General features: G+C 38.2%; 1 protein-coding gene across 9 annotated transcripts in view; it reads right to left on the minus strand.

Moving 5' to 3' along the window:
• SEMA5A (semaphorin 5A) overlaps positions 1 to 12,576 on the minus strand; it is a 516,352-nt gene that overhangs the window by 96,480 nt on the left and 407,296 nt on the right. For all 9 annotated transcript variants that reach the window (XM_063724051.1, XM_063724052.1, XM_063724054.1 and 6 more), the window contains one exon: positions 2,309 to 2,426. In XM_063724051.1, coding sequence (XP_063580121.1) covers positions 2,309 to 2,426 — 118 coding nt within the window. The remainder of the gene's footprint in view (positions 1 to 2,308; positions 2,427 to 12,576) is intronic.

Consider the following 12,576-nt stretch of genomic DNA (forward strand, 5'->3'; position numbering starts at 1 on the left):
TCTATGTCCCCACCTAAATCTCATCTCAAACTGTAATCCCCATATGTCAAGGGAGGAACCTAGTGGGAGGTGATTGAATCATGGGGGTGGTTCCCCCTTTCTGTTTTCCTGATAGTGAGGGAGTTCTCATGAGATCTGATGGTTTAAAAGTGAGTTTCTCCTGAACTCTCTCTCCTGCTGACTTGTGAAGAAGGTGCGTGCTTGCTTCTTCTTCACTTTGTCCCATGATTGTAAGTTTCCTGAGGCCTCCTCTGCCATGCAGAACTGTGAGTCAATTAAATCTCTATCCCTCCGTTCTAAGTATTTCTTTATAGCAGTGTGAAAGCAGACTAATACAAGTGGCATGATCTTGGTTCACTACAGCCTCAAACTCCTAGGCTCAAGCAGTCCTTCCATATCAGCCACCAGAGTAGCTGGAACTACACGTATGCACCATCATGCCTAATTAAATTATTTTACTTTTCTATAGAGTCAGGGCCTCACTATGTTGCCTAGGCTGGTCTCAAACTCTTGGCCTCAAGCAATCCTCCTGTCTCAGCCTCCTAAAGTGCTGGGTTTACAGGCATGAGCCACTGCACCCAGCCAACTCTCTATTTAATGACTAAAGACATATACAATACATACATTCATTATAAACCAAGTGCGTGGGTGTGTATTTCTAGCCCATGAACTCCAGCCCACAAACACTAGAGCATGGAGGGAAAGGCCTCTCTGAGGGTCCCATGGGGGCATGCTGCCTGCTGGGAAGCTCCCATTACAGATACTAATAATTAGATAATTAGTATCTCTCAGATATATGCTAAAACAACTCTGGGTCCTAGACAATGGCCTTGTTACTTAAGAAACACAGCTATTATCTTGTGCCTTTTTCACGATTAAAAATGCAAGACCAAAGATCTACAAGAAAATCTGCTGATTCTTCCAAAGTGTATGTCTGTGTTTGGAACCACATTTCAGGTATTAAACATTATGTTTTATCAAGCTGCAAAGAATGAAAGATGAGCACCCTTGTGCTCTTAGTATTCTTCAGAAATAGGAAGGGACTTAGAACAAACAATGGCATTTTTCTAACCATTTTAAAGGGACTTTGCAGAAAAATTGGCTACTAAAATAATAGATCTGAAGTTAAATAATCACGAGGACTCATAGCTAATCCTACTAGGAAGCTTTCCAGAGCCTAGATGTGGTGATGCACACACTGTTACAGTGAAGGCCCCTTGATTCAGTGCCAACATTTGGGAAATGACACTGATTTGAACAGCCCCAGACTTCATTGCTTCATCCTGTCTGGTTTTCCAACTTTCAAGCTGAAGGACAGGCTTCATGAATATGTGGTTGAGATAACAGAAAGGGTAAGTTCTTTGGTGGGAAACAGGCTGACTGTTGCGATGCCTTCGCAGCTCTAAAGCATGGAAGAAACAGCAAGGAGTTTACACACTGAATGTGCCACACCTCTGTCTTGCAGAGATACAGCAGAACTGATGGGCAGAGATCAGCAGTTTTGTGAATGCAACCTGACTTATGACTTTTCCACTATGTGGAAGTTAATAGCTGTTGTTCATATTCTATGAGAACCCATAAGAGAATTTGAGATGATTGGATGAAATGTTCTAAAGGCCAAAAATCCTCCAAAAACAAACAAACAAAAAAAGCAAAAATATTCTAAGTACTGGTTCCTATAAATGTGGACCCAAACAAATATATCAGCAAAGGAAAGCATGAAATGTGCTTTTCTTGGATTCAGTCTGGCTCTCAATACAGGTGAGTTTCTCCTCATTCCACAGAGTCCTCTACGGGAACTCACACTAGGCTGTCTCTTCCAGACCTTCCTGTGACCTTGAACAGGATCTACGGGTTGGCCCCACATGAAGGTAAAAGTAATATCCTTTAGTTTACTCTTTTCTCATCTTTCCTTATGTCAGCCCCTGGAATTATATCTCCCAAAAGAAATTTATGGGTGTGGAAGTTCCTGTTTTATTAGTGCTATAAGGGGCAAAATAGTCCACACCAAACTCTGGAGGGGAAAAAAAAATCCAAGAATAAAACAGAAACCGTAAACTCCATTATCAAATCAACACAGTTTTCTCTGAAGACATTTCTCTTCAAACAGACAAAAAACCTATAACAGCATTCCATGTGGCCCTGTGCAAGCCAAGAGCCAAGTGATCCAAGAGAGGACAGACTGGGTTTGCAAAAAAGGTTCTCATATGAAAAGGTGCAGACAGCGTGACAGTGTGATTGAGGATCGCCAGGGGAACATGGCTCCCATGGGCAGCATTTTCAGAGGATGGAAAAGGTGGGCACTCACCGGACATGCAGAGATGCTCTGTTCCCACTGTGTCATGCTCAGGCTCTCCTCCAGGCTTGTGCATTTCTTCATCACCACGTCCCAGCCACAGTAAGGGTCCTGGGCCCCAATGCAGGTGCTGGAAACACACACCAAATGGTCAACAGAAAGGTCGCTTTACCCAAGATAAGATACACAAGACAAGGCAAACCTGTCCCTTGGTGGAGAGGTATGGGATTTCTTAGATATGAAGCCCGATGCGTATTTATTTAGGCTGCACACTGGAGAACACAGCTATCTGCACACTCCAGTAAGTACCTAATATTAAATCATTCACACAGACATTTTGAAAAATCTATGTTTTAATCTAACATACATGACGGATGACTAAAGATGAGCCAACACGAGCATTTTGCTGTCATAAATAGTGCTAAAATCAAGATTCTACAATGTTCAAAAACAATATAGCTGTTATCACCACTACGGCCACCATTATCCCTCCTCCTCTTTACAACAGGTATTATTTGTTGAACACCTACTATCATATTAAATGTAATACAAACTATCATAGCATGCAGACGCTTAAATGATTTGATAGGCAGGTGTTATTTTCACTTTATTTACTGTTACCATCACCATAATCATCATTGTTAATACCACCACTTTATTTATGAGAAAACTGAGGCACAGAAAATCTGAGAAATTAGCCCAACAACATGCAGATACATCCAAAATTCTTCAACATGAATAGTTTAAACTCAAAAAATAGGAGCATCTTTCATTTGTTTACTGTAGCTTAAATGTATTAAAATTTTCAATTTAATAGTAATTTCATATAGTTGTGTCTATAATATCCTACATATGATATCAGAAGTATTGTAGATGGCGGATATCTTCTTTTTAACTTTGTCTAAATGAAAGAGTTCATACACTACATGGGCATTATTAGATGAAGGCTGTGGCCTTTACATTATAAAGACAAGCAAAGGTAAATGAGGGAGGAAGAAGACAGAGATGATAGCGATGGAGCCAGAAATATACAGAAGATAATGTCATGAGCACACAGGACATTGAACCTGGGAATTCTGTGAATGGACAAGTCGTCGGAGGGGCAGGAAGCAGATGTGAGGAAAGAGAGGCAATGCCAGCGTGCAGGTGCTAATGACCCCTCTTAGAGGCAGGATAGTACTTACAGTGAGGGAGGACCTGTTACAAACTAGTCAAGGACTAGAAATCTGGTAGGACCAGAAACCATGGCTTAACCATCAACCCTGTCGGCAGGGAGGTAGCATAAGTAAGTAATGATGAGTTGTTCATATTTATAATAAAAAATAATCATTGTTAGCACACCAAATGTATTAATCATATATAAAGCTCTGTTCTAAGAATGTGACTTACATTTGGTCATTTAAACCCCATGACAACCTTATAAATACAGTACCTCAATTAGGCACTACATTGATTCTCGCTTTGAAATGAAGAAACTGAACGAGGGAAAGATCGATGTGAAGGCTGCACAGTTAGGGAAGATATGTTTACAGTTGATAAATCTACTGATATTATGTAAGTTATTATACAATTATCATTTATTAATTACCTAAAAAAGTGCAAATGATTTAAAAAGCTGTTTCTCAGAAGTAGGGCTAGGTTGGGGTACAAAAAGGTATGAAACTATTACCTGTTCCTATAACCTCATTAAAACTCCTTGATATGTGACCATATGCAGACATGACTTCCATTCAAAAATACAAACAAGGCAGTTACAAAGGACAAGGGGAAAGCCTATTTCCCTAGTAGTAAGTACTGTCTATACTGACTCACATATTCTGCAGATATTTTATCCACACATATAAGCATGCTTGTGTGCACATATCTGTATATACACATATGTATTTTGTTATTGTTTATAGGCAAATATATGTTTTATATAATAATGATATGTAATACACACAAATGTGATTGTACACGCTGTTTCACATTTTGCTTTCTACAACCAATAATATATTATGGCACTATTCTTGTCAATAAATATAGCTCTACCTTACTCCCTTTAACAGCTGTATAGTGCTCCATTTCTTTGATGAACCAACATTTATTTAAATTTCCCCTTCATTTTATTTATTTTATTTTCAATTTTTTATTTCCATAGGTTATTGAGGAACAGGTGGTGTTTTGTTACATGAGTACTTTTGTGGTGATTTATGAGATTTTGCTGCACCCATCACCCAAGCAGTATACAATATCCACTGCATCCAATTTGTGGTCTTTTATCCCTCACTCCCTTCCTACCCTTTGCCCCTGAGTCCCCAAAGTCCATTGTGTCATTCTTATGCCTTTGCATCCTCATAGCTTAGCTTCCACTTATGAGTGAGAACCTGCGATGTTGCTTTTCTATTCCTGAGTTACTTCACTTAGAATAATAGTCTCCAGTCTCATCCAGGTTGCTGTTAATTTATTCCTTTTTATGGCTGAGTAGTATTTCATCATATATATGTATCACAGTTTCTTCAACCACTCCTTGATTGATGGGCATTTGGGTTGGTTCCACATTTTTGCAATTGTGAATTGTGCTGCTATAAACATGCATGTGCAGGTGCCTTTTTTCATGTAATGACTTTTCCTCTGGATAGATACCCAGTAGTGGGATTGCTGGATCAAATGATCGTTCTACTTTTAGTTCTTTAAGGAATCTCCACACTGTTTTCCATATTAGTTGTACTAGTCTACATTCCCACTAGCAGTGTAAATTTCCCCTTTCAAATTATTAACTTTACCCTTTAAAAGCGAGGCTGCAGTGCTCATTTTTATATGGGTTTTCTATATGATAAAATTGTATTCATGTAACTGTTGTGTCAAAAGTTATGGGCATTATTAAATTTGGACCGACCAACAACATGGGAGTGCCTCTGCTGCCTCACCCTGTTACACACTGGATGTTACCATATTTTTTAACTCACCCAGAGGGTAAGTCTTTCAGAAAGCTGGTATATGAAAAAAATAGAATTTCTCAATTGTCTGTTTTCATTTCTTTCAGTTGTGTCTTAGCTTAAGGCTTAGCATAGATGAATATACTTTTTAAACATTTGCATTTTCCATGTGTAAACTTCTTATCCATATCCAATTCCTGATTTGATCTCTTTCATGAGTCATTCATTTTATTACATGGTCACTGGAAGGGATTATTTTTGCATTAAAATGCAGCCCTCTCTGAGTAATATTTTCCCTGTTTGACATTTTTTTCTTGAGATATACATGTTATAAAGTTTTATGCGGAAAAACTTATGAACGCTTTCCTTTATAGCATTTAATATGTGTTCCATGTTAAGATCTTTCTCACTTAAATCTTCCCAACTTAAAGATTAAACATCGAACTTAATAGAAAGATTAAAGATTATAGAAACATCACTGCCCCAATTCCTTCTGATTCTTCTAAGCTATCATTTCTTTGGCTCCCTATCCTTTATCCATTTGAAATGTATTTTTCTCCTCCTCATAAACAAACAAACAAAATAAGAAATCACAAATACATATTTAAAAATCTAAACATCTCAAACCCCACACAAAACAAACAAATTCAGGTGTTAGAGGAAGAGTAATAGATGTGAGTATGGTTTCTTTTCCTGTTATTCAAATGACATCCTTTTCAAATACTACAAGTTTATAACAGAGAGTGTGAGCATAAGCATTTTAAAATCTCTAGCTGTGGGAATATGATTCCCAATAATGTACTATTTTAAATAAAAAATTATTTCAATGGTCAGTTTCACTGAATAAAACTTGAACCTGTGTTTTTATTGTAGAAAACACATAAAAATTTTCTCAATTCTCAAGACACACAATTGATTTAATAATGCTTTTTTGTGCAGGGAATAGAAAAGATGAGAATAAACTATCACAACCAATGACTAAGACCATGAAACATGTGCACTTATTATCCAGGGGTCAGCAATTTCTTCCTGAGTAACTTTGCATGTGCAGTGTTGTTCCATAGAAAAATACCCAGAGGAAGTTGCTGGAAATCTGGAGACCCTTCAAGTGCAACTCATGAGACAGACCTGGGTGGGGCGAGTGCTAAGAGTCGTTCTGCTCCTTGCTGTCACCTCACCTGGCTATGCCAATGAGATCGGATCTGAGAGTGTCCTCATCTTACTAAACTAGCCAAAAGTGACATATTTATATTTGCGGCTCCTATGGCAAACCTGAGAGTAATTCTTTTATTGACAAAATAACATAGTGTATATCACATACGGGAATTCTCTACGCATGATTCTTTACACAGAGCAAAAGTGTAGCAAGGCTACACTTAGAGATCATTCAAAAGGCCTGCATTCCTTTTCGTGTTTCTTATTAAAGCAACGTGACAAGTAGGTAAAATTAAACCTCCAAAAAGGGAAAAATTCCACGGACTCCCTACGTTTACCCCAGACTTCCCATGCAAAGCTGCTTGGAGACTTAAAACAATGCCACAGTGTTAGAGGGAAGTATTTCAAGCTGTTTTAAATGGAAAGCTGCATGTAATAACATCTCTTTCTTCTGATAATGCCAATGGTTCTGCATGTTCTTAACATTACACTTATCCTTTAAAATGTTAAAATGTCTTTACAAACACAAATGCCCATTCAATAAAATACCATGTATATTTAAAAATAATTTCCTCATGCAAAATATTTTACACCATGGGCAAAATTCTGATGATATCTACCTTTATTCTAAATTATGTCTTAAGAAAATCTATTACACAATTTTATTTTTGGAAGCTGGATCACTTTAAGAAACTGTGGAAAATCATGGGTTTCCAATTAATGCAGCCATTGTGAAAGTGGCTTTTCTGTATTCCACTTTGAAAATGTTTTTCCTTGTGTGATAAATATTTTTAATAAAAGTTTTAGCTTGATTTAATTATTCCAAATTGTAAACATATGTCATAGCATCATTTTGTACCCCATAAATATATTCTGTTCAAATATAATTATCAACATTCAATTTTAAAATTTCCATAATGTGTTAATGACCTTACACTATTCTCATTTTACATATTACCCTGGTATTTGAAAGTATCTGAATTTAGATAAAAATGTTAGTCAAAATCTGAAGGTTTAATTTTTTTCAAAAACACACTTATTGAGGGTATTTTTTAGAGATAACGTATATTTGGAGACAGGCCTTAATTCTAAAAAGCAGGATAAATGTCTACTTTCCTTTCCACATGACGATAACATCAACATATATCTAAATTATTTCTTTACATTTAAAAAATTTGCAATTATGTTTTTTGTTAGTTGGAGTAACAGAAAAATAAGTTTATTCATTAAAATATTTTCACTGTATTTCTGAAAAGTTGAGATTTATTACTGAGTACAATTCGTCGTGCCTATTAGATTATCTAAGTATCAGTGATGACTTTATGTGGCTTGTCACTGTCACACTAATTATCATTAGGTCAGTTTATTTTTGATATTAAGAATTTTTGCCATTTTGTTAATATAAAATGTATTCTTAAACATGGGATTTTAAAAGTGTTTCAATCATGTATTGATTCAGCACATACTTATGAACACTTGCTATGAAGTCAACTTTGAAAGTGCTGGGTGTACCATGACAAACAGACACTGTCACTGAACTCCAAGAACTTACCATTTGGTTAAGAAAGTAAATATTAAATAGTTACATGATAAATATCAACAACCAGTTGCAAAGGAAGAATTCAAAGGGCCATAAGAGTCCGGTGAATCCCCACTTGGATGGGTGGGTGAGCCTTGGGTGAGAGGATATGTAGGGACTGGAACAAATGGGATGAACAGAAGTGACCCATTTGATAGGAGCCAGCAAGAACAGAACCTTTTTGCAGAGAGATCAGTTTGGGAAAAGCACTCAGCAGGGAGAGAACTTGGAGAGTTTGAAGAACTGGTAAAATGGAGGCTGGACTTGGGCTGAAGCTTGAGGAGAGAAATGGGCAGAGTCCTTGGGCCCCACTAAAGATTGAGGGTTTCCTTGCAAGTGTTGCATACTTTAAAGTGCTTCCCAAATACTGTGCAAGAGCCACACTTCAAACATCAATATTAATTTCTATTATCATTACAGTGATTGTGGTAGTGATCAACCTGCCTATGAATTATCCCTTCCCTAATTCCTATGAAAATCTGTCTCATTCCTAAGCACCATGTTACCATATACTTCATAAGCTATTCTTTTACTTTAAGAGCTGCAATGAAAAATATCTGGCCAGGCACGGTGGCTCACACCTGTAATCCCAACACTTTGGGAGCTAAAGGTGGGTAGATCATTTGAGGTCAGGAGTTCAAGACCAGTTTGGTCAACATGGTGAGACCCTGTCTCTACTAAAAATACAAAAATTAGCCGGGCATGGTGGCACATGCCATGTTGGGAGGCTGAGGCAGGAGAATCACTTGAATCTCAGAGGCAGAGGCTGCAGTGAGCTGAGATCGTGCCACTGCACTCCAGCCTGGGTGACAGAGTGAGACTCCATCTCAAACAAACAAACAAACAAACAAACAAATTATCTTACTAAAAATAAGACTGAAGAAAATTCCAAGTGGACAATAACCTTCCTGAGACATCCACAGATCCTTCAATTGGTAAATCCAACTAGAACATACATTTTCTTCGTTTTCCTCTTCTGCAAAACTGGAACAAAAATACCTATTCACAGGGCTGTTTGGAGAGTTATATCGTGCTAGATAGTATATAAAAAAGGTTTTTTTGAGATGGAGATGCATACAGTTGTTATAATTAGTCCCTAAGCACAATTTCAAGTTATTATACACTATGGACTTCTGAGGTAGTTGAAAACATTCCATATTGAAAATACTAAGTCCAATAACAATTCACATTACATGCTATGATTTTTAGGTGAAATTAATGTACCCGATTTCAATTAGTGACTAACTTTTAATACTTTTCATGTATTAAAAACTACTCAGCTTAATATTAAATAACACTGATAAAATACAATGGCTGTTTTTTACATTTCATTTTGCACTTAATATTAAATTTAAATAATTGACTTATACTGGCCCTAACGCTAAGCATACTAAGCAAATGTTCTCTTAGTTAAAACCTTAATAGGCAAATATAACATTTCAATTTTCCTGAAAAATCTGTTTAAAAATTGAACAAGATTGATAACACATTTTACAGTGAAGTGTTTCAGGAAAATTGATAATTTAAAAAAATAGTGATGGGATCAGATAGAGCACATTTGAAATAAGCAAGTCAAAAGTTCTTCCTGGATCTAGGACTTGAGATTAACTTGGTTTGCCAGCTTTGGTTTCTGACCTGATGCAGAGACCCCATTCCACTCCCTCTTTAAGCACTGAATCCTGAGCTGTTTATCTTGACCTCCTTGTGGGCTTCAATCATTGTAAACTTTTCTCTAGAACAAATATAAAGTCTTTCTAGAAAGGCCAAGATTGCCTCCAGGACAAAGCCAAGAAAGGCAGCCTCTTCCATGGCTAGGATTGTACCAGGGGACCAAAACCAGGACAAAGGGGGCACAGGGTGTTTCCATGGCCCAACATAAACCTTCCATGATTCCGCGATATGGAAGTAACTCACCAGGAATGGCAACCAGAAAAAGCTGTGTTTATGTGCTCAAGAAGAAAAGAAAATAATTACTGGTCACTTCATTCAGGGAGAAGCCCACACCATTGGTATTCCATATTCTCTATTCTATAAGTAGGCATAATTATAGGTACCTCCAAAGCTCACCCTCCCCCAGTGTCCTCTCCTCTTGGCTAATTAAGATTTAAAATGAAGACACGATTACTTATTTGCTATATAACATGTTTTTCTTTTTCAAGAGAAACACTTCTGTGAAATAGGGTTTAAGGGTCAACAATTATGCCTGAAGAATGCAGAAGGTGTCAAGTAATACATTTTAATTTTTACTCAAAACCTTAAAGGGGAGTAAGTCCAGAGGGGAAAATATGTATTATTCTGTTTTCTTATAATTCACCTAACTTAACAGTTTGACCGCAATTGAGTGGAAGAGGTTCAATGCCAAGGAACCCTTCTGTGCAGTACAGCCCACCCCTCAGAAAGAACATTTGTCCCTCTCGGCGGGTAGTTACAGCAAGTGTGGGGTCTGCCTTGAATGTGGATTCTCTGGTGCCCTCATGACTGCTGGGCAGCCGGTGACAGTGTTGAAGGCAAGCACCTGGCTCTCTTCACACTTGGCCCTGTGTAGCCTTCATCAGTGCCTGAATCCCAGTTGCTCTTGTGTGGACAGAGACATGTTCACTCGAGACCGGGAATTATTGCAAATCCATGGACAGATGCTCCCACTGCTTGGATGAGGCCATGCTGACATCACTCACCCAGCCACATCATGTGGTCATGCTAGAGTCTCATGAACTGTTGATTTGCCCCGACAGAGTCAGATAACAATTGAATGAAAGGAGAAGAATCCTCCTCTCAGACAACGTGAAGTTGTTTGAAGGCAGAGCAGCAAATGATTGGCTGGTCAGTTTACCTTCAGTTTAGTCCAGAGACCATGCAAAGCATATGTGGGCAAAGAAGGCAAACTACACATACAAAAGCAGTCTGTCCTTTTTACTTTTATTTTTTCCTTTTCTTTCTTGTTTGTTCATTCACTTTTTATTTTGACTTACATCTAGGACAGAGGGAGACTTTGAAGCCCAGCCTTCAACATAGTGTGCAGAAAGTGTAAAAGACCACTCACAGGCAATGCCAGCTCCGAAGGACCTGCACGAACTGAGTATAGTATTAAAACAGGAAAGGAACTATCTTGCGTTGAATTCTTATTATGTACCAGACCCCTAACATAGCCTCTCTCTCTTTATCTCCAATAACACACTCCTATGGAAACAGCGTTGAGAAATGAGATACAAAGAATTTGAGTAACTGGCTTCTGGAGTCACACACACACAAAAGCCCCATCCAGAACCGCCTGAATGCAAAGCTCATGCTCTTTCCATAGGCAAGCTGTTTTGCAAACATATGAGAATAGTTATTTCCTTAAGAATTCACTGGACTATGCAGCAAATAAAAATCTTAGGAGAAGCCCAGGTGCTCTTATTTAGAATAACTCAGGTGCAGGGGTCCGGAGCCAAGAAGTGGTGGCAGCTCAAGCTTTCCTATGGAATTCTTACATAACTTTAAATTTGAGAGCTCAAAAACAGGAAGCCTGTGGAGTAGATATTAAAGAAGAAAACTTTTTTTTTTTAGATGGAGTCTCTGTCGCCCAGACTGGAGTGTAGTGGTGCAATCTCGGCTCACTGCAAACTCCACCTCCCTGGTTCAAGCAATTCCCCTGCCTCAGCCTCCCAAGTAGCTGAGATTACAGGCGCCTGCCACCACACCCAGCTTTTTTTTTTTTTTGTATTTTTAGCAGAGATGGGGTTTCACCATGTTGACAAGACTAGTCTCGAACTCTTGACCTCAAGCAATCCACCCTCCTTGGCCTCCCAAAGTGCTGGGATTACAGGTGTGAGCCACTGTGCCTGGCCAAGAAGGAAACTTTTTCTTTCTGATCTCCCTTAGTTGTGTTTCTCAACTGAAGTACAAACAGTTGGTAATAGATTTTCAAACTTTACCCAACTGACTGTTGAAAACACACATTGCCATTTAGAGACCAAGGACACATTCTCTTAGTAAAGCAGTTTCACGTGTTGATGGGTTCTTACCCACCCTGCCCAGGGTCTGAGGATGTTACCTTACGACAACACTGGAATACGCTGTGCTCCAGCCCAAGCCTACCTTGGAACCCCTCTTATCGTGTCTTCCTCACTGTCCTAATTAGCACTTACCACTTTTGTTAGACCAGCACCAACAAAAACTCGGTGCATTTACTTTCTGCCATTTCTCTATTTTTAAAAACAGATTTAATGGTGGCATCCATATAATGTTGCTGTGCTTTATTACATTTTTGTTGTATCATACAGATGTCTTCATAGGTGTCGCTTAATGGCTTCAGAATAACTCAATCAGAGAACAGTCATTGAAAGCGTGTATCATAAGTGGTGATTAATTCCCTTACTACTGGAAATTGAAAATTAGAACACTGGTTATGATACAGATATAGCTTTAAAAAATAATTGGAGAGGAACATTAGGTGAGGAGATTAGGTCCTAGTGTATTCCAGGATCAGACTTTAAAGATACATCGATTTTGGAATAAATTCTAAGGTAACGCCAAGGTCCTTTGGCTTAGTTCCATGATAGCAGGTGATTTTACTTACACCAGAATTTCTTATTACACTCTGAGTCCTCTGAAGGCAGGGTCAGGGATGCCTCATTCATCATCCTCTA

This window comes from Pongo abelii, chromosome 4 (assembly GCF_028885655.2).
Source record: "Pongo abelii isolate AG06213 chromosome 4, NHGRI_mPonAbe1-v2.0_pri, whole genome shotgun sequence".
NCBI lineage: Eukaryota > Metazoa > Chordata > Mammalia > Primates > Hominidae > Pongo > Pongo abelii.